At 40.3% G+C, this 27,569-nt stretch overlaps 2 protein-coding genes across 5 annotated transcripts; both read right to left on the bottom strand.

The window, feature by feature from the left end:
- Positions 1-81: 81 nt before the first annotated feature.
- aclyb (ATP citrate lyase b) lies at positions 82-17,417 on the bottom strand. 4 transcript variants are annotated; one of them, XM_029456537.1, is made up of 30 exons: positions 17,281-17,417; positions 14,879-15,060; positions 14,276-14,398; positions 13,752-13,814; positions 13,134-13,324; positions 12,201-12,280; positions 11,768-11,898; positions 11,394-11,512; positions 10,566-10,702; positions 10,242-10,303; positions 9,856-9,973; positions 9,178-9,332; positions 8,854-8,947; positions 8,551-8,607; positions 7,933-7,962; positions 6,007-6,148; positions 5,273-5,441; positions 5,062-5,166; positions 4,664-4,860; positions 4,416-4,497; positions 4,179-4,289; positions 3,941-4,068; positions 3,757-3,850; positions 3,154-3,308; positions 2,885-3,035; positions 2,385-2,528; positions 2,074-2,187; positions 1,798-1,880; positions 1,471-1,547; positions 1,297-1,391 (listed from the first exon to the last, which is right to left on the bottom strand). In XM_029456537.1, exons 2-30 carry the CDS (start codon positions 15,035-15,037, stop codon positions 1,297-1,299), a joined length of 3,366 nt encoding a protein of 1,121 aa, XP_029312397.1. In that variant the 5' UTR covers positions 15,038-15,060; positions 17,281-17,417. The 4 variants fall into 4 exon arrangements, with proteins under 4 accessions (XP_029312396.1, XP_029312397.1, XP_029312398.1 ...); XM_029456536.1 differs by lacking the exon at positions 17,281-17,417 and having other exon boundaries at positions 82-1,391; positions 14,879-15,037; XM_029456538.1 differs by lacking the exon at positions 8,551-8,607.
- An 892-nt stretch (positions 17,418-18,309) lies between these two features.
- On the bottom strand, positions 18,310-26,528 carry LOC115024944 (dnaJ homolog subfamily C member 7-like). The gene is made up of 14 exons (XM_029456846.1): positions 26,410-26,528; positions 24,124-24,212; positions 23,688-23,812; positions 23,461-23,574; positions 23,209-23,283; positions 22,613-22,731; positions 22,297-22,450; positions 21,553-21,717; positions 21,308-21,399; positions 21,145-21,218; positions 20,906-21,052; positions 20,645-20,800; positions 19,906-20,007; positions 18,310-19,801 (listed from the first exon to the last, which is right to left on the bottom strand). The coding sequence occupies exons 1-14, from the start codon at positions 26,478-26,480 to the stop codon at positions 19,764-19,766; spliced, it is 1,521 nt and encodes a 506-aa protein (XP_029312706.1). The 5' UTR covers positions 26,481-26,528; the 3' UTR covers positions 18,310-19,763.
- Between the last annotated feature and the right edge of the window lie 1,041 nt (positions 26,529-27,569).

Here is a 27,569-nt window from a genome sequence, read left to right as displayed (position 1 = left end):
AGCAGTTTTAAGATCATCACCTCTGTTCAAAGCTCACCTTTCACCTACAACAGATTTAGACATGATACACTTCAGCCAAAATGAAAAGTAAAACAATAAGGTCTTTATTATTATAGTACTATATGACTGCATATTACAAAAAAACAAAGCATTTTTTTTTCACAGTTAAATAGAAACAGTAAAACAAAGATCAAACACAGCAGGCCGTACAGTAGGTGATAAAGCGTTTTGAGTTGGTGTCAAGTCAGAGCCGTATTATTATTATTATTCGTATTATGTGCAATAACTTTCCTAAGTAAAGCAAACTACTTTCATGGTCCCTCACCAAAAGATGCTCATTCATAAAGCATGTTGTCCACCCCCTTGTGATGTGTCCATCTTTTCCTGTTTACAGTTATTCAGAACAGCAACAGTTCAAATCAGCAGTGTGAAAGACTTCCTCAAAACTGCATCTGATTTACAGTAGCTGATGTAATTAACCACTAGTTTACAACCGGGGTTGTTCTAGTAAAGGCAATAGTGGATTGACACTTAAATGATCATCTGTTTATTAAATTCCTTTATCCCCTTACGATGCCCGCTTTTCAAAAACATAAGATCTAGATCTCTGTAATGCCAACCACAAGTTTACTTTTAACAAAGACGACAAATTCCTAAAAATAACTTTGGTGTATTTTGTGACTAAACGATCTTTCACAGAGGGAGTGAAAATCGGAGAAGGAATTTAAATCATTAATACAAATGTATTATTTGCTAGTATGTTTTAACTAAGGTGCAATACTCAAAGCATAATTAAGCACACTTTATTGTGGCCTAAATAAAAATTGTATTGAGTAGTATAAAAAAAAAGACTTAAAGTTCACATCAGTAGCTTTTACTGCAGATTAACTAAACAGCCTCCGTAATGCAGGAGGCAGGTTTGAAATGTGCTTTGAATCCTACCCCTTTTACTTTTGTTTTTTTAAAAGTACCATTTATTTTGTGCTTCTTGCATTGGTTTGGGTCTGTGGACAAAATTGAATAAGTTACATCTCAGATTTTGAATAATTTGTCAAAAACTAAATCTAAAAATATACTTCCCCCTTTTTCTCCGTAAAAACTAGATCTAAAAACTTCTTCCCAGATCCCTTAGTAAGACAGTATTTTTGATTTACCAGAATCCCCCTACCCAGTTTTCCCAAGGCTGATGCCATCATTAGCGGAGAGCGTACATATACGTTAAGAGAGATGTGTAAAGTTGCTTGACCCCTCTAGACAGTCACATCTGGAAGCGTGTCCTCTTCTGTGATGCAGGGATTACATTGACATATGTTCAGGAAGCACATAGGAGATGTCATCCCAGGGGTGGCGGTACAAACCCTGTTTCAGCCTCTTCTGGTCCAGGTAATGTCCTAATGCAAGACAGACACGAGTTAGACGTCTCGTTTTAACAATGCTTCTAAATCATGGCTGTATCTGAATGGAACTCACCAATGAAGCCCATACTGCGGCCAAGGACAAAGATCCCATTTAGTGCACCGATCTCCACAAACTCGTCAGCCTCGTCTCTGGAACCAGTTCAACATTCATGTGAGAAACAATACTGGACTGTGTGCTTGCTATCAACACAGAAAACTTACTTTTGGCATCTGATTTTATTCAGTTTAATGAAAGGGTTTATAAAACACTAATGTAACCGTAAGCAGGTACGTGTTAACGCGTTTGTCAACAACTATAATTCTTCCTGTGAAGGCTAATGAATGACCGTATAGAAATAACACATTTGAAATAAAGTAAGTCTTGCAGTTTGATTCTTACCGTGTGAAGCCACCACATGTCCTAAGCAGGTCCACAAAGGCAACCCCAATAAAACCGTCTACATTGAGGATCAGGTTGGGCTTCTGAAGAATGTCAGGGGAATAATAGCAAGTTGCACAATTAAACATAAAGAGGAGGAAAGCTCTAAAGAGGTCACGTTGAAACTTTGTCTGACACACCTGTCCCGCAACACTATTTCATTTTATTAGGTTTTTGCTTTTTCAAGAGAGAAAGTCTTCACATGTTTTGCTTCTTGATAATTGAGCTGACTAGTACCTTGGAGGTGGTGATCTTCTCTACGTCGAGGGCGTAGTCGAGTAGCTGGGTGGAGGGGAAATTCTGCTTAACATAGTCCTTCAAAATCTGCACCCGCATGTCAGGGTTGTTGATCTGAAAACAGAAACGGTGTTACGTCTTTGTGTCTCGTTTCTTGTAATAAAGGCTCTTAACTATATTCATTCATTTGAATCTTTACAAGTATTGAGAGGTACAATCTTAGCTACTGATCCACTATAATGTAAAAGTGCCACAGCATTTATGGATCTTGATAAAGTAACTCGAAGTGTGACAAGCTGAGCTCTGCTTACTGATTTGACTCTGTGACCGATGCCCATGATCAGCTTGCCATCCTTCTTCATCTTGTTGACAAACTCCATGGGCAGCATGCCGCTGTCGAATGCCTTGCTGAACTGCTTCGCTGCTGCATCCAGAGCACCTCCAAAACGGTCCCCCTGGAATTTATAAATAAATAAGTTTCATCATCTGTCATCGCTATTCTTTTTGTTTGGCCATAGTAACCGTTTACTCGCATCACTAGCAGAGAGCAGGTAAAACAGTACGCCGCTTTACACTCGAGTGAGTTAAAGAGCGAATCTGTTGCGTTAGCTCCGCCTCCCCTCTCTGGTGGACTAACCACCGCTGGGTGATGGAAAACACTAACTGATTTATAGAGAACGTCGCTACAGACACTCGGTTTGTAATACTGCAAATGTAAAGGCTCCATTGTGTCATCTCATTTGGTGATGGATGGTAACTTAACAGACACTACTTTCTGTGCTTTAAGTGTTTGTGCGTGAGCAGTACTTACAATGGTGAGCAGGCCGGAGGTGAGGCATGAAATAAGATCCTTGCCAGCACGAGCACACACGATAGTGTTGTGTGCTCCAGAGACTGCAGGCCCGTGATCAGCAGTCACCATCAGGCACATCTCAATGAACTGACAGGCATAGCGGGGCAACCTAGACGCAAACACAGCACAGCTATTCCACTGAAGCTACACTTGTAACGATTTAAAATCAGCCAACACTTCATCTCTCAGTAACTGATCACCAGTTGTCGTCTAGTTGTTAGACTAACCTGCGTTGGAACCAAAGCAAGCCCAGCACTCCTCCTAAACCCATCTCCTCTTTAAAGACCTCGGTGATGGGCATGCCGGCGTAGATGAGCTCCTGGCCTCGCTCGTCACAGATGCTCGTCATAAATGAGGCTGGTTTACGGATCAGACCCAACTCCTGCAGGAAATCCAGTGGAGAGTAAAGCAAAGATATAAGATGGGATCTAACACACAGCTAAAAAACAGAGCGGAAATGTTTCTACAGTGTGAAGCAGAGATCAGTATCGGCGTATACGTCAGCTGAACATTGTAATAGAAACAGTGGCACCATTACATACGTTAATGAAGTTAATTATTCAAACGTTAAAGAGTCCCGCTCAGTAATAACATGGTCACAATGGTTGTATCGTCCTTAAACAAACTGACTGTATCATAAATGATTGTTTATGTTTTGTGCCTAATAGATAGTAAGTGGCCTCAAAACAACAAAAACAATGATCTGTCGCCTGCTAGTTTTACAAAGATTCAAATGTTTTATTCTTCAGCGGCTAACACAGATGCAGTTGAATAATAAGGAGAGGGGGGCTTTTTGAGTTTACTAAACTAGTAATGATTAAGTTTCTTACCCTGGCCCACGAGTAATCCATAGGCACTGTTGGGGGAGGCACCTCCTGGGCAGGAATGATGGTACCATTGGCGACCAGTTCATCATAAACTGTCCTGTTTCACCATATATTCAAAACATCAGTTAAAAACCCCCAAAACAAAAAATTCAATGTCAACCTCTGGTATGTGTGATGGATTTCTCACTTGACGACATCCCCCAGCTCATCAAAGCTCTTTGGTACATAAGCGCCAGCGTCCCTCAGAGCCTGGTTCTTGGCTACTGCGGTCTCTGAATCCTGGTTGGCGCAGGCCCCTGCATGACCAAACTGAACCTGAGGATGGCAGTATGACAGGTTCAGCTCAAAAACTCTGAATTCCATGTTAACAACAACAACAACAACAAAATCCAAAACATGTTTTTTTTCCAACACGGCCGACAAACCTCTGAAGTAAACATGGTGGCGCAGGTTCCAATACACCAGCACACCACAGGCTTCGTTATCCTGCCCTCTGTGATGCCTTGGCAGATCTTGTACTCCTCTGTGCCTCCAATCTGGCAGAGAGTGAAAGAGATGTTAAAAATGGGAGACGATTTTTTTTTTTCCCCAAAGATTAATGTCATTAAATAAAAACATTACGTTGTTGATCTGAGAATATAAACGTTTGTGGAGCTACTCACCTCTCCCAGCACTATAATCATCTTAACCCCTGGAGTGTCCTGGTAACGAAGGACGTGGTCCATGAAGGTGGAGCCTGGATATCTGGACAAAGAGGACAACAACACAAGAACTTAAAAAGTCTTTCAGACGACAACATGTTTCTGTGGAGCAGGGATACATGATCTAAACACTAAATGTAAATTCTCCTGTAGTTTCATAACAGGCTTTACCTGGACATCTCTCACGCCACAGCAACTAAGTTCTTTACCTGTCTCCTCCGATGGCAACTCCTTCGTAGACGCCGTCTGTGGTGCGGGAGATGATGTTGTTCAGCTCGTTGGACATGCCCCCGGAGCGTGACACATATGCTATGCTGCCAGGGCGATAAAGTTTGGATGCCAGGATGTTGTCCAGCATGCCACCTGTGTTGCCGATCTTAAAACAGCCCGGCTTGATGCCACCAACCTGGTACACAGAAAAGAACAGGCATCAAATGATCTTATGTGCGCCAGAAGAGATTTGATCGCTTTCTGCTTACAAACATTGATGATTAAAACACATCGATACACTCGAAGAGAGACACAATGACCACTGCCGTCACAGTCTACTGCAGTACTTTGAAAGAGATCCTTATTAATGGTCTGTTGGTGAGATATGGCTGCATACCGTAGCGGGGCCGATGATAGTGACACCTTTCTCATCCGCCATCTTGATTATCTTCCTCGTCTGAGCTTCAGGAATGCCCTCAGCGATGATGGCGATAGTGTGGATCTGGAAACAATCAGATAAGAGAGCTGAATATCAGGCTGAATCTTGCATGTCTATGCAGTGATGTATGAGCTTATATGTAAACATATTTCCCAGTAGGTCCTTCTACCTGCGGGTACTGCATGGCCTCCATAGTGCTGTCGAAGGCCGAGCGCAGTGAAGCAAAGCTGATCAGGACGTCCACCTCGGGGTGCTTCTTCATGGCGTCGTCCATGTTCTTGAAGACGGGCAGCAGGACCTCCTTGTGACCCCAGTAAAACTTCTGCTTGTGATCCCCACTGGGTAACGGTAGAAGAATATAAATAAATAAAGAGAAGTCTGATTTGCTCATTTGGAAATCTACCGTCAGCCACTGATTTTACATATTTCCCAGCAAAATGAGTACAAAAGGTTTGAGTAGGATAATAACATTTGTGAATTACAAATCTCGTCTTCAGATCTTTTAGGTTTGGCTTCCTTCTAAAAGTAAGATTGCCTAGTTTATCGACAGCCCATGTAAACACAAACAAAGATAAAACACATTTAATTAAGATAAAATATGACTCGATAAGATACGAAGACCGTACAAGTTAAAGCAGGAAATGAGAAACTAGAAGTGGGCCATAGTGTATCATTATGTTACATTATCCTCCTTTGTATGGGGAAAAATGTTTTCCTAGTTATTTACACGTGGACTAAATGTTCCGTGTAGTTTTCCTATTAATATTAGCGATTAGGATACCTGCAGTGAAACAGGATTAAGAACAATCTGTTGCAACACTGCAGAGATGTCCAGAATCAGTGGAATATCAAGTTTTATATCTCAACTCATTTCAGACAAACTTGAGACCTTGGTGAACCTACGTGAAGGGGTAGACCATGGCTGCCACAGAGGGTTCGTCCCGGGAGCACACGTAGTCGAAGTCCAGCATGCCTTGCACGGCACGTGTCTGCATGCCCCAGACAATGGCCTTGGTTTCTTTTCTGAAAAGTGTGGTGGCTTTGGCTGAAATAACAAGAAGGCAGATAGAGAGAGAGTAAAGTTAGAGCTGGAAGCAGAACAAAAAATAAATATAAAAACAGGCGAGGGGGGGGGGGGGGGTCAGGCTTAGGAAAATAGCAGGAATGGGGATGTAACAACAAGCTGAGTACAGAGAGAACTCACTCTGAGGACAGAGACACAGGAGGTAGAGAAAATAACTCTTCACCAGTACAAGCACAGCTTTAAAAAAAAAAAGGGAGGTCATGTTTCTCTTTGTATCTATAGATATATAGATACTGATGCGTGCTGCCAAATATATAATATATATATAATTTGTAAGTGCAACCAAGTTACTCTGAGAGTCCAACATGTTGTCCACCTCCAGGTCACACAGACTCCCAATGTAAAAAAAAAAAGAAATGGCACCAGTGAGTGTAAAGTAGGGGACATATTGTTTATAGTCAGATTAAAAAGTCTCAGTTCTGCACAAGGCCTGTGATGTTGCATTTTCTCAGATAGACAACTTGGTTTCACCATAAATGTCCAAATGTATTTTTACAGTGTTTTTTCTGACCACCTCTTTTCAATGCATTTAATATTGCATTCCAAAAAGCTCGTTCTACTGTATGTATGCAACGGTAGCTGTGTGCTTTTAGAAACATCACCCTGTTTGCCCATTTACCATAGAGAATACCACGCAAGCTTTGATTGTCGATAACAAAGCTTTCAACTAGTAAATCAATTAATACATTTCAAGGCAAAGTCCAGATAACAAAGCAACATTGAAGTAGTGCAAATATTCTGTTTGAAATGCAGAATGGCGTGTTAGTGCACAATGTGGTTTGAAGCATTTGCTGTTAGAGTTAAATCCCCATCTTGCCACACATTTGTTCCAGTCCTCCCAAGTCTCTCCTCTCCGTCCAGACTCACTGCCGTCTGTGCTTCTCTGATCCAAAGTTGTGCACAGAGCAATCAATGCATTATCACCGCCTCTGTCACAGAGAGCCGAGTGACGAGGAATGTTCTACACGGCCTTGAACGATTTGGGATTTGGACTATTATTCCAATTGCGATATGATTTGAGATATTAGAAGGAATGATCATTTTCATTGAAAAACATTTAAAATCGTTATGGTGTGATTTTTGCAGAGATCTGTACTAATCAAAATATGTTTTCCTAAGTATGTAGAATATGATGTGTAGGCCAGGACATCCCTGCAGCACGGAGACGTTTAAAATGGTATTTCGACACAGTTTGCCTTTAACAAAATATTGCACCTCATGAGACAGAAATTGCAGTAAGTCACATTAGATTTAAATACATTTTCAATATAATTGTTCAGCCCTAGTTTCGACAGGGTTCACCAAGTTAAATTTCATTTCAATTTAATATGCGTGACGATCATACCGGCCAAATTATACATCTATGATACAAAACCAGTACGGTTCAAGACCTGCAGATACCCTGGTTTTAGGATGAAGATGGTTATAAAAAGGGAAAGCAAATGTCGAAATGATCGTTTTCTTCCGGGTGCGGTGGGTCATAGTTTTGTCTTGAGGTTCTAATAATATGAACCGTACCAGACAAATTCTAGACGATGTAAATTTGGATGTGAATGCTTCTTCGACAAGTTTTAGTTCAGAGACATAAAACAACACCCCTTAAGTTCAGGCGAGTAAGCTATGCGAGTAAGGAATGCGAAAAATGACTGCGAAGAAACATCGAACAGACAAAAATAGGAAGGCAGGAGAAAGTGGACAGAGGGGCGGAGAGGGCAGGAGGACAGGTTTTTCACACCCTTCCATACCTCCGCTGCAGCCTGAAGAGGCTAGGGCTTCTGTGACCCCACGGGACGGGAACACAAAATACGACAAAATGAGCACAAAAAAAAAGAGAAAATAATGAGTTCATCTTTATCTTATTCATTAAAACAGACTTCTCCAAAATGAAAACACTTCATTAAAAAAAAAAAAAGCACACCAGAGGAAAGACCATGCAAAGCTCAGCTGCTACAGAGCATGCCTTTACTGTGAAAGAAAAGGTTATTCCATCCACAATTGAAATCTCATTTCCACATTGCCTGTGCTGAAAGTATTAATACAATAAAACTATCCCTACAACTCAGTCCAAAGATGACATCTTTTCTGAAGATCCTTGTATTTATTCTTTAGAAAACTGACATGCTAAATTATCTCCAATTCTTTTTACAGTTTTTAATTATTCCAAGGACAAAAAACTATATAAAGTCCCCACTGGACTACTGAGGCACTGAGGTGATGCAAACATGTAGGCGTCACTCTCTCTCTCACTCACACACACACACACACACCTTCTAAATTAGGAGGGCGAGGGGTAAGATGAAAAAGAGGCAGATCAGTGTGTGAGCAGCCGAGCGCAGTGTAGGCATGGCACACCTGTCACTTACCTTTCCAATCGCCTATGACCACATTCTTCAGAGGCCACAGTATAGAATGAAGAGAGTCTTAGAGAAACGAGCATGAAAAATATGAGGGTGAGTGGACAGTTTGTGCAGCAAAACAAGAAGAGGAGGGAGAAATAGAAAGAAAATTAAAAAATGCAGGATTGCAGCATTTGGGGGGGGGGGGGGGGGGGGAGGAGAAATACAGGACGCAAGGATAAGTGAAATGAAAAAGCAGAAGTGTACGAGTACATGTGGAGTCTTGCTGATAAGACGCAGTGAAGAGAGGAGAGCTACTGAGTTAGTTACCTGCTGGAAGACCTGCTTTAGACTTTTTGGCCGGGGTGACATCGTTAGACGTCCTGGGTTCAGAGAATGAAGCCGTCCTTGTTGCAGCTGGAGTCTGATACAGAAGAGAGAGAAAAACAAAACACTGATGTTATTCATAGCCTTATAGAAGTTTCCAAGGAGAAATGGTAGAAGGAAACAATTTCCTTCTTACGGTAATATTTTTACGGCACATGCCATTCATGAGCTTATCTCCAGTCAATATAGCCTCGACAGGTATGCATTTGGTATTAGGTATGCAGGCCATCTAACATTTTCCATCATTGTGTGACTGAATGAAAATACCATTGCACTGTTGCTGGCATTGAGGAGGAAGTTTGCCGTATGTGCGTCCATTGGGGGCTGGTTGGGGATCGGACGGTGGCCCAGAGCCATTCCAACAATGGCCGTCATATGGGTCTCGGTACCAAACACATGGATAGGAATACCTGTGGTCTTCCCTGCAGAAAGAGTTAAACAACAGTGTCATAGCTGTTAAAAGAACTGGCATAACTTTGCTTTTTATATTATGGGCACATACTTTGGTATTCAAATTAAGTTTAATATGCATTTGCTTATTATAGCTTTGGGTTGCATTTGTTTCTCATACGATAGAGACTTGGTGAGCACGGCATGTACTGCCCCACCTTTAGCGGTTAGATGCAGGTAATGTGGGAGCAGAAACGTTATTGGAAGGAGTCGGAGTTGACCATTTATTGAGTGTCCATCACAAACATAGTTCAACTCAATTTAAAAGAGTTTCAACAATTTGACTTGAATAAAAAAAACCTTCATCTGACATTAAAGCTCCACTATCACCTGCACGCATTCAAAAACATTATTATCCCTCTGTGATCATGTGTAGTCCAACACAAATCAAGTAATGGAGTATTTCCAAAGTAACAACTTACAAACTACGGTCAGTCAATTCCTTTGTTGTCGGACTGGGCTCTTACTTGCTACCTTCAGCTTCATCTCACTCACCTACTTCCCCCATGACCCTCAGCCCCTCCTGGTAGTTGGGTCCACCACGTCGAACAAAAATGGTGACCTCGTGCTCCTTCAGAGGACCTTGGTAGTCTTTGATGGCCCTGACAATGCCCTGAGGAGAGAGAAAGGCAGGTCAGCTATGCACCAAAGTGTCAGCCGATAAGAGCTGCAACTTTCCTCACGAGGTTGAGCAACTTGTGTAGCTAGTGCTGCTGCTAGACACCTTCATTGGGTTTTCAGTTGGAGAATTAAAAAGTCTAGCGCTCTCTTGCTGGCTTCTCCGATGTTACATCCTATCTTTAATCACACTATGAAGGTGATAACATTTGGACTTGACCGTTTACTTTTGATGATGTTATTAATATATTTATGTGTTTCACCTTGAATGTGGCTGCTACATTGGTGAAGTTGGCGATACTTCCTCCGATGATCAGCACTTTCCCTGCAAGAAACAGAGAGAGGAGTGTCGATATGTTAAGAATATGTTCATGACTGAAATGGGACACCCCAGTAACAGTTCGGTGACTGCCAAGAGATCTATTGCTGGCAACACACACAGTGAACAGTGGCCGTGTGACTCTAAAGGAGAACATGCAGGTCACATTGCAGAACACTGATTTTAGAACTTAAAGCAAACGCAATCAGAAGAAAACTCTTATTTTCAAGTGCAAAAAAAGAGCTAATGAAGTGTCGTCTGTACCCACCTTGAGAATGTTTCTCCCGTGTCATGAGAGAGAGGATGGTTTTAGCGTAGTCGTAGGTCTGCTGTTCACTGGGTGCACCAGAGTACTCGCCATAGTTGGCCAGTTCGTCCACCCCGCCCAGGTCACAGATAGTGTCACTAAAGAAGCGGGAAGGTGGACAGTTTAGTACTGCGTCTTGATTCTAGTTGGTGCTTTTAGTGTGTGTATCCTTGAGGTCTAAAAAAGAAAGTCCCAAAGTCCATTTTTTAAGTCTTGGATTGTGTATATCCATGTTTACTAGCTTGTTCTCTTCACTGCCTTTGTTGGCACATTGTTGCATATCTTAGCATGTTACTGTGACCTGTAGATCAGTAGGGGGAATAAGGGGGAAACCTTTCCCAGGAACTTGTATAATGCAAGGTCATTTGAGGCTGGCTCCAAATGGGAGTCAATCTCTAAAGACCCCCGATGTTAAAATGCCCAAGATTACAGCAGAAATAAACACGTTTACAGCCTGGTACAAAAACAGGAGCGTGTGCATGTGGGTTCTCATGCATGTGCACAAGAAAACCAAAACAGGGACCCAATCCTACAAAAGCCCTGCTCCATAACACTAGAGGTTTAAATCTCCACAGGGTGCCTTTAAAATCAAACATTGCCAAGTTGGCAACAAGAATGTCAAACACGCGTCTACCAAAAACTAGCTTTGAGTCGAAATGTAACACGCTTTGAAATGTTAAGCCATAGAGAAGTGGCACCCAATATTAAATACTGTGTGTAGTACATCTTTCATGAAGCTTCCGTTAGCTAAAAAGTCTCAATATGAACCCTTATTGATAAATGGTGTACCTGTAGACTACTGAAGCCCCTCCTCCGGCAACCATGGTCCAGATCCTGCCACGAGGGTTCAGCAGGGTCAGCTTCAGACTGGCTCCGCTCTTTGCGTCCAGATCAGCTATGTATGCCTCCTGCAATGGAAAAACCATACCGTGGTAATAAGGCCAAGGATGGAGGCATAGACTTGTGCACTTCAGTTGCTGACTAATGTCATTGTGAGTAAATGTAGGGCTTGGGCTGGGACTATTTTCTATATTTGAGGCAGTGAAAAATATCCCGTTTTATGAAATAGCTGCACATGAAAAAGACCCATTTACCTACGCTGCAGTATTATAACCCAATAGATCTTAAAACACACACACACACACACACACTTCAGATCTCACCTCTGGATATGCTTCTCTGCCAAATGGTGGTGGAAATTCCACTTCACCCCATTTAGCCTTGCAGATGTATTCTGCTGTGGCGTCAATTTTGGCTGCCATGTCGAGGATGTACACTCCATCTTTGGTGACGACTGGTTAAGAGAATGAAAAGTAGTTTTATTTATTAGTTTGACTTTCCCCATGTTCTTCTCAAATAAAAGATGTTACAGAAGAGTATACAGCAGTGGTACATTTGATCATTAATGTGCACACATTAGTAACTTATTTCCATAAATTAATAATGAAGCCTCTCAAAATCTTAATTCACTCTCTTGAATTAATAATGTAAAATGGAGCCTTTATAGGAATAAAACAGTTCCAACTATCCCAAAGTGAAGAATAACACTGGACCTCACTTCTGAGAGTCCTAAAGTCTTTGAAGTTAAAAACATACCTATAGGGTTGATCTCAAGGTAGGTGAAGTAGAGGTCCTCATATAAGTTGAAGAGTCCAACTATAAAACTGGCCAAAACTCTTTGAGAAGGAAAATAATAATAATAATTTAAAATAACCACATAAGAGGACGACAAGAACAACAGAACCACAACAATAAGTGTGCTTCCTATACATTAGATAACATATTTTGTTGCCAAACAATTATGCGAAATGCTGCCACTTATAAAAACAGTCGTTGATATGATTCACAGTGAAGCCCACTTTGCTTTCAAGGGCAGAGCTTGTGAGAAAAAGGTCAAACAGAAAAGTAATGCTGCTCCAAAGAGAGGATGGGGATGGTGTTTGCAAAAGGGAAAAACAAATCTAAAACCACACTGGTCAATCGAGTCATTTGGCAGAAGAATATAGTAACAAATAAAATCCACCACAGCTAGGTTACGGCTGACACTAGTCGTGTTTCCATTTAATTGTCGAGCAAATTTTTGAGCATACTTTTGAAATGTTGTAAAAATGAAATACGGATTAGTCGCATTTCCATCAACTGGTTTTGAGCAAATCAACTAGGCTACACAAAGCGTAGTTTATTCAGAAGTTGGTGGTATAGGCGACACTTTTCCCATGGCTGTTATCCGGCAGGAAGTAAGTAGAAGTTGCCAACCGGAAACAAAACAAGTCGCTTTGTGTCCATCAAACCCCATCGACGAGATTCAGAGTGGTAGGCAGGAATTTGTTTTAATTGGGCAACTTTTAAATTGTTTTAACTGACTTGTTATTAAAAATACATTTATGGAAACACGGCTAGTGATGGATGGGACAGTAACAATATATCATGCTTTAAAATATGGCTGGTGTTGGAGCACCTCTTATCAAAATATCTCTGAACTGAAATTGAGTCAAGTTGACGGCTGTAGATAAAAGGATGCGTCCTTACTTTTTCTTTTCATCAGGAACGTGTGTGAGGAGCTGCTCTGTGACTTGAGCCTCACTCAGCTTTTCATCCACCGCAACCATCAGCCTCTCGGCCTTGGCGTCCACATCACCCACCTCCACTCCTCCCTCGTGGTGGAAAAGAACATTGTCTCCCTCACGTGTGGCATAAATACACACATAAAACTCCTCCTCCTGGATAAATCAGTAGAGCATTAGGACAAATACAAGTATACACAAACACATTGTCAATGATTTCATTTGCAAAATGGCAATTATTTACAAAAGCATCCAGAAAATGTAGTTCCCCATTTTAACTGAGTTGACCTCCATACAGGCATTTTCTCACACAGTCATGGGTGACACACACACACTGCAACACCATTTACCCTCAGTTGGTTGATTTCGTCACAGTTTTATGAAGTGAACAGACTCATCACATACACAATAACATGATACTAAAACACACAAATAATATTTGTATCTTTAGGAGACGGTTAACCATTTGTTTACTTGGTTAGCGTTGTTCCATCTATGATTAAAGGCTACGCAAATAAACTTAACTTGGTTTTCAATAACAGGATGTGGAATGAAGAAACACAAGAAACCTAGCATACATCACCTGTGGGTGTGGAACAAACGGCTCAATGAGGAAGTTCTTCAGCACACCCTTTGCCTTGCCGACCTATGCAAGACAAACATGTCAGTCATTATATACTTCTCCCATGTTGCGTTTACAATGTCTTGTCATGTTTACACACCCTGGTTATATGTGCAAAAGAAAGCACATAGAATGGCACGTGATATTAAACAAACAAGTGGTGTGTAAATTCTTTTTATTTTTTACTGGAAGTATGGAGAAAGCCTGCTTGAAGTGCAGCACGTTTGCATGTATGGTTGACCAGAATAGTGCACTCTCGTCCTTTGGCATTATACAACCTTTGACCCGGCAGATCTAAACATAAGTCTGTGGCTTGTGGCACCAGACACATCAGCCTTCTACAACAACAGCTCAACATGTTGTAGCAAAGGGACAAGAAACTGTAGCTTACAGGTGCAGTACAAAAGATGCGATTTGCAACATGGGACAGACCGTTTTACTACATTGTTATCTTCATTTACGACATTATTAGTCAGATTACTCACAGTGGTCTCTTTCATGAGACGGGTTTTGAGCCACTCTTGGACACCCTGCAGGTCCAGGTTGATGCCCACCAGCCCGAGCTTCCCCCGCCGCTTGATTAGTTGATCTGGCTTTACCACCAGCCGCTGTGGGGAAGCAAGTGGAAGATCAGCTACAGCTTGCTTTTTTATATATAAAAAAGGGACACAGCTTTGCACCAATACTGGTGTGACAAACAACACTGAGACAGGGGCTAACACATGATACTGGCAACACAGAATTTCCCAATCACAAATAATATGATTAATTAAAAAATATGAACCTCAGCCTCAGAGATATGTGGTATGTGCTAATGCTACTAAAACAATGTTGTTGTATAACGTATGAATAGCTAGCCTAGCTCTATTTTCTTCAAACATTTACGTACACACAAAACAAAACAGTCACTCAAGGAATCTAAACAGTCACATGCCACTGTGATGGTAAGGACATAATGCACACAGAGTTTCAGTGACATACAGCACATAATTAGCCTCATGACTTCAACATTGCTTTGCCAAACAGCCTGAATCTAAGACAGGCTAGGAGAAGGCTCTTGAGGTTGTGTTTAGTCGCAGCAGCCTCACCTCCGTCAACAGCCATGGATGCTCCTGCGAGAGGCGAGCCCAGTCGGTCTCAGCGGTGGCGGTGGCATAGCGGAAGCGGTTCTGCACAGCCGCTGTGGTGCAGATGTGCTTATACAAGAACTCTTTTCCTGTCTGCTCGGAGATGGCTTTCGCTGACATGGCAGCGCTGGATAGCACAAGACCTTTAGGAGAAGGAGGACAACATCATCTTATATTTTAATGGATGAAACAAACAAAAACCTTTTAAGCATAAGTGCATTTTGAGGACTCAGTCAAGACAATTCTGGTTTTCAACCAAGATGGTTGAAATTTTGCAAGCCTGTTAAATATGAAATCCTGGAAAATAAATCCAGGTTTTGTGCACATTTAATCATTCACCCAATTACACAGCAATGTTTTACAAAGCCAATCTGACAAGCCTTAATCTAATGGCATACATAATTAATTAAATTCAACTTAAGTGGCTTTCTAGTGTCTGGCCAGAAACACTTTGTGTGTTATATACACACACACACACACACACACAGCGACAAATCCTTTGCTACAAACTGAGCTAGAAACAGTAAAAGTATTCACATGAAGACTGACGGGTTTTAAAGTTCACAGGGATGACAGCTCAATTATTCTTTCTTCCAAACCTAGAAACCTGAGAGCTTTAAAAAGATTAGTCCCCTTCCTTCAATCAACGAACCAGCCTTTGTCTAACATGTGGATTAAAGAAAAAAGAAGGCGAAACCAAAAAAGACTAAATCCCATGTTAGTATTAAGAGCAAAGATACAGCTCGAGTGAAATGATTAGACCAGATCATCTGCAAATATTGGCTAATTGTTTCAGCCTGTTTTATATCACAGTAAATTAAGAGTCAATGGGTTTTAAACGGTTGATCAGACAAAATAAAGCAGTTTGATTTTTGTTAACCATTATCATCACTGTCAATATCATGAGACATCAAGCCAAACACACACACACACACACACAATTAAGTTTAACCAGTGACAAAAACAGCATATGACCCACAAAGACAGACAAGACGCTATCCTATTACTGTATATCTCCATCCAGGCCTCGCATAAAAGAAAGTTGATAGGTAACAGGTTTGGGAATTTCACAATAACACTTATTTGATGTAAGATTTAAATTATGAGATAAACCTTAACAAAAGACACGTTGCACGGATGCTCTTGACATTCCAGTTTCAAAACATGCAGTCAGACCAGCTCATCAAACACATCACTGACAATACTGCCTCAAATAGCACACATATAAAACAGGTTCTCTTTTGGCCTACTGCATAAATTGTATAGCTCCAAATTAATGACACAAAAACCCTGAAAAGCAGAGGTCCACGAAGTACCTTTACCACCCCTATAGACCAAACAGAGATAAGCAGTGAGCCGTGATAACATGTATCCTATCTCCTCTGCCTTTGTGTATCTGATAACATGTTATGATGGTTTTATTTCAGCTTCTGAAATACGAGCAGTAGACTTATGATAGCAGCTTCTGCATCAGCTTCAGCACTACCCACACACACAGAAAGTCAGTCTGCAAGAAGTCTGTGATATCTAACCTATGGGTGTCTGTCTAGGATTTAGCTTAGCACGCTAAACTGTCATGCTTTCAGAGCCAGATGTCCCAGTATTTAGCTTGCCATAATCCACGGGTCCAGCCCATTGTTTGAAGCCACCTAGCCGTGAAATATGTGTCACTGTACAGGCTCCTGAGATGAAGGAAGCTGGATTTGGGGAGGCAGCAGCAGCAGCATCACCACACGGGGCCAGAAAGGGGGTACTGCTTCAGACACAGCTGCTGTTTGATGAGCCTGGCACTGATCTCTTGCATCACTTTTCCAATCCAAACAGTCGCGCTACATCATGTGCGTCAGGGCAACTCAAGAGAATGAAGCTCCTGTACCAGCTACCACACCCACTCCACAAAGTGTGGAGCCTTAACTAGCTAGCCAAGCAAGTGTAATAACTTGCTGTGTATATTAGGAATACTTCAGAGTGGAGACAAGGTGGATAAATGCAAGAGGTGTAGCAAAACCTCATTAGTGAGATATGAGGGGAAATAACAAGCTTGTCATGACAGGGAGATGCTGTAGGGTTACGTTAGCTTGTGTTTGTTATTCATTTCTGCTTTTTCCAACCCTCCAGCGAGTGATGCAAATGTCACATTTATTCAAACGACGTTTCAAAGATTAATAGCTAAAGAAAACAGTTATACATGTTCCGTCTCTGGCAGGATGTTATAGCAGACCTCACAGCATCTCACGTCGCTGACCTGGAAGTCCTGCCTGCCTTGCTAACTGTTGTAGCCTCGTACTGCTGCAAAACAGCCGTTTGCTAACTGCTGAAGCTAAAGTTGGTGCTTAAAAAAACAATTGTACGGAAGTGGTTACCTTGTCAATGAAAGTATCACCTCTTCGAAGTCCAAGATTCCGGTAACAGTTAAAAAAAAAAACGACACAGCTAAAGAGTCACTACTTCTTGTAGTACCGGAGTCTGCTGCTGCCAGTTGCCACCTCGTCGCCTCACTCTCGTCCTGACCGTCGCACCATAATCTGGCGACCGATTACACGTCGGTTCCGGCTCCTGATTGGTTTAAACCTAGTCACGTGATGATTTCAGTTACACCCACACAGCTTTATAACAAGAAGCCACCTACAATAACCCAACCATTGATTTATATTTGAACCTGTGCAATACTTATTTAATGGTAACATATTATTGTGTAATAATTCACGATGCAATACTCTGTGTGCAATAACACTGCATTTATACTAATATTCTTACTATTCCTGAATTGTATATATTGTAATATACATAGTTCTGATTTCTATTGTAGTATAATGCACGTATATTTCCATACTTGTTGCTATTTTTCTTAAAATGTCTATTTTTTATATCTATTCTAGAATGGGAGCAACTGTGACAACGTTTTTGCTGTGTGCTGTATAAATAAAGTTTCTTATTAAGGAATTGATACAGTGCTGGAAGAAGTACTCATCCTTAACACAAGTAAAAGGCCTGCAAAACTGTACTTTATTTTAAACTGCATTAGTATTATCAGGAAACATATGTGTCAAAAGTTAAAGTATGCTTTATTACGAATGATCTTTCAAATTATAATATTGGATTATATATTAATGCAAAATATATTTCTTAGCTGGTTAAGGTGAAGCTAATTTAAAACTACTTTACAGTATATTCTGTTGACATGTTTTTAAGAAGATTACATGTTTTGTATGTAAAAATCTATTAAGTAACTATGACTGTCAAATGTAGTAAAGTGTAAAAGTACAAGATTGAACCCAAACTTTACTCTAAAAAAAGCTAAGTAAAAATGAAAACACTCAAATAAAATATACTTCAAGTACAGTATTTAAGTAAATAATTTCATACATAATTTAAAGAAAAAAGTCCTAAAATTACAGTAAAAGACGAGCCTTTATTTTCGCATTAAGAAAAGCATGTCAATAATACTGTGACAAGTTTTAAAAATGATACATAGATCAGTGAAAGACCAATTAACAATAGAAGCTTCCAACCTACTTTAAGTGTCCCTTTAAAAACAGGTGGAACAAGTAGGGAAAGGGCTGTACTGACAGAACGTGCATAACAAGAATGGGTGGATGACAGCCAGGTGTGATTAACAATGAGATGAAATGAAGTTATTTATGTTTGATGGGATGAAGAATTCCCTTGCAAAAACTTAATTTAGTTCACTGGCCAGTTATGAAACGAGTCCTGTGAAAGGGCACACAAACAAAAAACCAACATGCTATACAAGTGTAGCTGTTGCCTTTTGCAAATGGGACTCTTCAGCTTCCGATGTATGCTTTTACTGCAAGAAGATTAACTCATCTGCTTATTCTGGTAAGGCACCACTTGAAATTCAATGGGACAGTGGGGCAGATGTGTGCTTGGTGCATTAAAGAGAAAGAAATCTGTAGGTCTGTGTGCTGATTTTGGCCTGTTTCAGAAAAAAAAAAACACGAAAAAAATAAAACTTTGCACAATCTGAGAGCAAAGAGGATGTGTGGAACACATTTACAAATGAGTCTCTTAAAAAAAAGAAGAAGGAAGACAATGAACACTGGCATTCTGCTGTATACAGGTTAGAATATACAGTACAATAAATATAAATAGACCAAGGGAAAACTGAAGAAAAAAAGATGTATGGACAAAACGCTTTACATTCGAGTCAAATATACAATGCAGCATGGAGAAGAAAACAAAAACCCTGCACGTCGATTCTATATTTTGGCAAGTGAGCCAATTAAACCTGAACACGCGTTCGCAAGAAACCGGTGTTGTCCTAAACAGGCTGTCCTGAGGTCAGTTTTGACATTGAACTTCCACAGTACATTGACTCTTGCTCTATAGAGACATGCTGTCCCAGGAGAACCTTAAAAACGTATGCCATGTTATATCTTCTAAAACTAATCAACCATGATGCTTTCACTTCCAATGAATTTCTTACCACTGGTCACCTTTATGAAGGTTGAAGCAGTTTTACAAGATTTCAAATTTAATATCATTTTGATTTTGGCAACAGGGACATGCTATGATCGGCTGATCCAAACCTCTTAAAAAAAAAAAAAAAGACTTCTTAAGCACTTCTTTATTTACAACGTTAATTCTTAGCTAAAGTCTCCGAATTATCTTTCCCAATTTTTGTTAGGATCAATGGTGAGGGAGCAAGTTTAAGAGTGAATGGAATAATCCAAAACCTCTTGGGGGGAAAAAAAAAAAAAAAATGGTGGGGACATTTTTGCGAGACACTCAGGAGTATGAGCATCAGGAGGTGACTGTGGGTCCAACTTGATCTTGTTCAGTTCTGTCCACTGCAGGGCTGCATTTTCCCACATGCTCCTTCACTTTAGCCAAATTGGAAAAAGAAATTTCCAGGTCCAGAGTCTTGAAAGAAAAGAAGAAGTTGGTTAATGTCGTGCAATTTCTCTTATCTATTCTCCTGTGCATCAATAAACTAAAGGATGTTTAAACTGGGGGAAGAAACATACCTGGACTGGAATCAAAACTATATCCTCCCCCTCCCCCTCCTCCTCCTCCACCACCACCATGGCCGCCAAAGAAAGCCCTGAAGATGTTGTTTGCATCAAAATCTAGAGACAAAGCAAAGGCAAAGCGGGATTAGCTGGTGATGACGAGCTTTAAGAACAAGATGGGGGGGGGGAAACACACTTTGTCCACAGATTTGAGTGAAGCAAAGTCTCTTCACACATTTCAACAGACTTCATATATATGCTGTGTATTTGCGTGACGCTGTATCAGCTCTTAGATTCTCACGTCACGGACGTTGTTGAATCAGAAATGGAGGAAAAGGTTATTGGAGCCGTATGTGGACACCCGTCATCGATAACAAATTAAATGCAGGTACGTTTATAGAATTGTAAAGCAACACATTATGTAGATATACACGTGTATAAACAATATCGTCAGTGCCATGTTTAGTTAATCCGAACTCCAAATCAGAAAACAAGCATTTAAAAAATGTTGCTTGCTTGTTGTGGACATACCTGACAAAGCATGATTTCAGATTAGATTTGACAAATCTGCTTGTTTGATCAGTTTAATGCGACACGAAAGAAAACATGGCCCGTGCTCGCTGTGACAACAGCTTAAAGAAGCATGAAATGTATACGAGTCATTGTATTATGAAAAACTGACATGTTCTCTTTCATCTAACTAACGACGTGCAGGTTGAATGTAAATCTAGCCAAGGAAAGGAAAAGCATTCACCTCCGCCATCAAAGGAGCTTTCATCGTCCAGGTCGTGTCCACTGTCGTAGCGGTTCTTCTTCTTTGGGTCGGAGAGCACAGTGAAGGCCTCGCCCACCTCCTTGAATTTCTTTTCCTCCTCCTTCTGCACCTCTTGGGTCGCTGCACTGTGGCGGTCTGCAAGACGATGATACAATACAACAGAAACCTTTAGATAAACAATCCACCAAATGCAATCAAAGTTGGTATCCTGCACGTGTGTGCAAAGACCGAGAGGTCTACCTGGGTGGTGCATGAGGGCCCGTTTGCGATAAGCTTTTTTGATCTCGTCCTCGGTGGCGTTCTTGCCGATCCCCAGCACCTTGTAGTAATCTTTCCTCTTGCTCTTCTTGAGCTCCAGCTGTGCCGTCTTCAGCAGATGCTTGTGCTCTAGAGGGATACAATGAGAGTGTGTGAAAACCTGTACAGCTAGTTTATCTTAAGACGGGTAAATATGCAAGAAGAAAAACACAGAAGCTTACCCGATGTCTTTTCTGTCTGGTAAACTTTTTCATAGTCCCGTACGGCCTCATCATACTGCTCTGTGTTCATGTAACTATTGGGTAGCAAAAAGTCCAATTTAAAAACACAACGCTGAACACACAAATGAGGAAATGTTTCACTCATATTGTCTGCGTATCATACCACTGAGCTCTTCTTAAGTAGGCCTTGATGTAAGTATCATCTAGTTTGACGGCACTGGTGCAGTCTTCAATGGCTTCATTAAGTTTCCTCAGCTGTTGAAGACGAAGACGTTAATGACAGTGAACTGATTGAGGAGCTGGAAGAGCCCGAAAACTGTGCAAGGTTGATATTTTTAAGCAAATAATCGAACAGCATTATTGATCAAATGCCTGTGACGAGTAATATGCTGATATGTCGCCTTTTACCTTTGCTCCTGCCGTGGCTCTGTTGCAGTAGAGTTTAGCGTTGGTCTTGATGTTGTTGGGGTCTATCGTCAGGGCCGCAGTATACAGCTGGTGGGCGGCTTCATAGCTGCAGTTCTTAAATGCCTGGTTGCCTTCATCTTTCTTCGCTTTTAAGGCTTTGGCATTCTGATTTAAGAAGAGAACAAGTCAACGTGTTAAATATTTACCCAAACTTGCAGGAACATTTAAGCCCAGTCATGTTGTGTGTGACCTACAGACCTATTAGTTTTAGCCTTCTTTTAGCCTGTGGAGCTTCTTGTAAAACAAACAAAAGTTCTGTTTAAACTTAGTGATTTCCTCACCAAAAAGCACTGTGTGTATCTTTGAGGACTAACAAAACGGCTTTTGATTATTTTAAAACGTTCGATGGGCAATTCCAAACCAAACTGCTGAAACTCTGAGAGCCGGTGAAAAAACCCTGCCGTCTTATAATCTTCACGTGGAGCTGATCCATCTGTTTACTGGGCACTAATGTTAACGGGGCGCTGTAGTCCGTGTAACGTTTCGTTAGTTTATTGGACTAAATACAAAGTGGCAGAAACGAGAAAATGACGCGCATAGTCGCCTCGTCTTCCCGGCGGCGGCGCAGCCAGGAGAGCAGCTGGCGGACCTGTGTAACTGCAGCAACAGGGGATCTGCAGTTCCCCGGTGTGCATCTCTTCTTACAATGAAATCAGGAGGAAGAAGACAAAATGACCATCTTACCCTGCATGCTAGTCGGGCCTTTTCGTGGTCAGGTGCCATGCGCAGAGCCTGGACAAAGAACTGTACAGCTTTATCGATGCAGTCCTCGTAGTACAGACACAGGCCTCGGACGTAGAGTGCGTCTGCGTTCGTGGAATCCATTCGCAGGATATCACTGTAAAAGAGAGTTTTGTTAAAAGATCTGCTGTGAAGTAAATCAAATCCATTCCTTTTATTCGAAAGCTTAAACCCTTAAAAACATCAATCTAAGAAAATGTTTTTGCATCACTGTAACAAAACAATCATACACAGTGAACCTAACACGGGTTGTTCCTACCTCGCTACAGACTGGGCTTCTGGATAGCGTCCCAGCAGAGCCAGACACTCAGCCTTCAGAATTTTGAAGCGGTGGCAGGCAGAAGCCACAACTAAGGCCCGGTCCATGCAGTACACCACCTGGATGAGGAAAAAAAAAGAAAAAGCAAATTGATGTAGTTTAATGTTTGATTTATTATTTAATGTTAAGAAGTCTGAAATGTCCAGTCAAACAAGTCAATCATAGTGTGAACAGAAGAACGTAAATAGGCTGCTAGATATGGAGATGGAGGATTTTGAGTCCTGTGTTGATCGTCACACATACAGCACAGCACACAGTGACATTTAGACTCTGTGTTTAACCCATCCTAGTATTAGGAGAAGAACTTCTTAACAAATTCCTCGACTGATAGTCAGGATTTCTACAAATATTCAAGTAGATGCCTGGAAAATCTAATCTGGTGCTTGTTACAAACAAAAGCATATTCGTGAATTATATTAGATTGCTTATATTATTTTTAGAAATACCTTAAAAAAACAAAAAACTGACACATGACAACTAAGACAGACTGTAGTGTTTGTGAGTTTGGTGAGACAAAGAGAATGGGAGTAAAGTACCTTTCTGAAATCCCGCTTTTCAAAGCCAAAATCCGCCATGCGTTCGTACTCCAGCAGAGTCCCTGCAGTCTTATTCTAAAATATAACAACAATCACAATAATCAACACTTTCTTTACAATGACAAACAGGTCTGCGTTGCATGATTCTGCCTTCAGCTCCAAGACTGTGCTTAGTACGCAATTCAATTCATTGCATTCTTATACAGTAATTACAATAAATACAAATGTGCAAACAGTTCAGGTGATCCGCACCTCCTGCTGGGCCTCTCTGTTGCTGGGCTCCAGCTCCAAAACCTTCTGAAAGCAGCGATTGGCCGCCATGGCGTTTCCCAACAACAGGTGGCACTTGCCCTCACGTAGATGACCCTGTGGGACAGGAGGGACACATTTCCTTCTTAGGACTTTGTCAAATAAAAATAACTCTACATGTTATTCTCTATTCTGCAAGAGTGCAGAAAGAAGATGATGTTCAAACCGACCTTCATGAAACAGTCATCCAGCCGCACGGCCTGCTGGGAATCTTCTAGGGCCTCTCGAAATCGAAAGAGCATCATGAGGGTGGCTGCCCTGTTTCCATAATAACTGGCTGTTCTGGGGCTTGCATCTTGAGATAAAAGAAAAGCCATGTCACGCAGGCAAGGTGAGATGTGGGTACAAATTACAGATAAATACAGCAAATATATTGGAAATCCATACGAATGATAGAAGACAAGATGTCCCCGATACAGTTTTAAAATACATGGAGGGGACATGTGTTGGGAAATATGTCAAGAGGGGGCAATGACTCAAATTTCACTGTTATTTATTTTTTGCTTGGAGACGTGCGACAAGACAAGAGGAGACCATTAGCATTTCTCCACAGGAGAGTTAACAAAGATGGGTCAATGGGTAATCACTAGTTAATGGTAATCTCACCTATGGCCTTAGTATAATAGTTGAAAGCCTCAGAGTAATCTTTCTTGCTGTAGAATGCATTTCCTTGCTCTTTGAAGCCTTCAGCCTCGCTGCAGAGAGTCAAAAATAGAAACCAGAGTCAAGGTGGAACAGCATTACAAACGAGAACAGAAATCATCTCATACAATGTAGATAAAACAAAATGTTCAGCAAGGTCAAGATGTACATAAAAGGGAGTGGATGTCATCAAACCAGTTTGGCTTGCTCATTTGTATCCATCAGAAAACTTGAAAACGAGGCAGAGCCTGGAAGGACCGGGCTGTGGTGTGTTACACCTGGAACTGGGACAGTAGAGCAGGGCACACACACAGTTGTGGTAGCAGCAGTACTAAACATAGCAGTGAAATTCACCTGCTGCAGCACTCTCAAGTGCCAAGAGTTAAAGGGTAAATCAACTCTGCCGGATTCACATAAAGAAGCTGCTGCTGCTGCTCTCTGTGTGTGATGTTAAGTATTTAAAAGTGTCACTATATAGGCCACTCCCAAGTCATGTCACTGACTTGGGAGTGGCCTAAATAGTTACACTTTAAAATAGTGGCTTGGCCACTCCCAAGTCAGTGACATCACGATAAGTATTTTCCATCAGCAAAAAAGAAAATCGGCTTTAACTTAGATTAGGAAGCAGAAGAAGAAAATGTGTCCCTAAATAAGGAAGTCCTGCAATGCTGTGGTCCCGTCATTAAGACGATTAAGTAAAAGTCAAATTAAATCAAACTAAATTAAGCATCATTAAACATTATTATTAAATGAAGGTCTGCTGTGTTTGCAGCTACATCAATAAAGATACACATTTTGCATTCATCAGTTAAACTAAAGAAAGAGATGCATGAGTCCGGTTTGTTATGCATGCAACATGCTGCTGCCATGGATGATAATAAGCACAATCACCCTTAATTTGTAATTACAATATTTAATTAAAAGCGTACTTTGACACATTCTTGCCTTTAACAAATATTGCACATCCTGCAACATGAAAATTGCACTAGTCTATATTTTTATTTCAATAAGATTACTGTTAATCGTTCAGCCTACTTATGTAACAGCTCACATATGTGACAATAAAAAGCAAAGTGTACCGTCCTGCTGGAGGGGAGAATTAATAGGAGCTAAACCCGCAGGATCCATCACAATCTTTCATCATCAATGTGAATAGAAGAAATCTTCAAGTCCTTTGCAATCTACTCCCTTTGAAGTGATGCTACTGTTGCATGCATTCAGCTACAGGCTTCATTTAAACGAGTCACAAGATGATCATACTTCTTCTGTACATGCTTAGGTCGACTACTAGTTCTGCATACGTTCAGTTACAGAAAACATTACACTTTTAATGTATTATTATTTAGACAATACAACCTTTGACCGCATTACAGTTTAGCTTCTAGATTTTTATTTTATTAAAATCAATGTATGTCAGCTCTTAGGTTTTCATTTATTTAGGGTAATGCACATCAGCTTCCAGCTCTGCCAGCTTCCTTTCACTTTCCAGCAGTGCAGTAAAATGGATTTGCGCTTTAAGAGTCCAGTTTTTTTTTTTCAGCAATGCTTTAACATTTCAAGCATTCACACGAATTTTCAGCATAAAATGCTTTTTCTAGTTTGCTTATACTGTTGAAAACGTTAATGTCGCATCACAACACTTAAGCTTAATTGGTTAAGATGTTTCAGGGAGTTTTAAAAGTTAGATAATTACTGGAACTTTTATCTGATCGTTTAAGCATCAAGCTAAATGCTATCTGCCTGCCTCTTATGGAACTTTCTAGAAAGAAGAAAGCACAGACGGCTACTGTTCAGCGACATACTGTATCTGAAGCTTTAATCATCGTGTTTAGATTTAATAACGTGGCCATATAAATATTTGTATTACTAGCAGCTCCCAAAATACAATATATCTTGGATAACATAGCTGAGCATGTGCCGAGACACGCTAATTGTCTTAGCTAGCTTCTCTTGACGAATAAGTTGCGAAGTGAATTTGAAGAATCCACAATTTGAAATCTATTTTGAACCGTCAAAACCCCAATGAAACCACCGCCTGTCATTATTGAAAAATAAAATATAAGATTTTTTTTTTTAATGTGCCATTTTCCCCCCGGAAAGCTAGCAGTGTTAGCTCGTCTCCGGGGCTGATCTCGTTGTTGTTTCCGAGCCTTGTCAGCTAACGGCAGTTTAGTTCAGTCAGTGAATCCCGGGTTATTTTCACATTATACACGCAGCGCAACAAAACACAGCCGACAAATGTATGTTTACCGCTCCATGTCCTCCGGATTGCGAATTTGAGGCTCTGTGTCCACCGGCACGTCGATGTCAACAGCTGCCATTTTTTCTGGAAAGGACGAACACGAACTGACGTCATTTCCGGCTACAGAGCTTTTCTTTCTTTCTTTTTTTGAGGTCATAAGTAGGCTATCGACAAAAATGAACACGTAACACATTTCTTAATTCAACGCAATCTTTTAAATTGTTCTTAATTGAAATTGAATGTTGTTTTTGAGTATCTTAAATTTGAAGCAAATAAGAAATGCATGTCATTAGCTAAAATGTACTAAGAGACGTTTATCTTATGTCACCAAAATAGTATTTTGTTTTCTCTTTGCATTGCTATTATTGATAATATTAATAATAATAATAATAATAATAATAATAATAATAATAATAATAATAATAATAATAATAACAATAACAATAATAACCTTTATTTGTATGGAACTTTTATAAAGACGATGTTTATGTGATTATATATTTTTAACTAGATAAATAATACATTCCTTACATAAATGCAACAAAAGTTAACCCAATTCCACTAGGATATTTATGTGAATTTAAAGAATATATTAAAACTTAACACTCAAACCTATAAACACAAACAAATAAAATAACAGACCTTTAATTTATATAAATGAATATTCTTGTTTCTCTGTACCATTGTGTTGAGTACATCTAGTCTGCGATGTTTGTATGTTTGAATGCTTTTTCAATGAAGATTGAAAAAGGAAAAGAAAACGCACCATAAAAAATATAAGATATATTTTTATATAACTTTCCCAAAGCAGCACGTATCATATGAATATTTTCTATATTAAATCTGTGGCTGAAATTATTATTTAAAACTTAATGTTACAAAAATAATAATAAAAATGACCAGTAATGTGGTACTTTTTGACCTAGCCTCAAACCTCGCCTAAGTTTTTAATCACATTTTTTATTTATCATTAACTATATTTGAATCCATCTAATAAGCTTTTACTTTTTCAGTCAACTCATAAACTTACATCCATTAATTTCACCTGCAGCTCCGTCTGATTGCGTGTCTTTGTGGTGATCAGGCTGCTATCACGATTTACCAGATATAACGATCCACAGATCAATATTTAAACATGTTGTGCCTAACCAACTGTATAGATAATGTC

Source organism: Cottoperca gobio, chromosome 19, assembly GCF_900634415.1.
Source record: "Cottoperca gobio chromosome 19, fCotGob3.1, whole genome shotgun sequence".
In the NCBI taxonomy this organism is placed as follows: Eukaryota; Metazoa; Chordata; class Actinopteri; order Perciformes; family Bovichtidae; genus Cottoperca; species Cottoperca gobio.
This window is presented reverse-complemented; position numbering and strand designations above follow the sequence as displayed.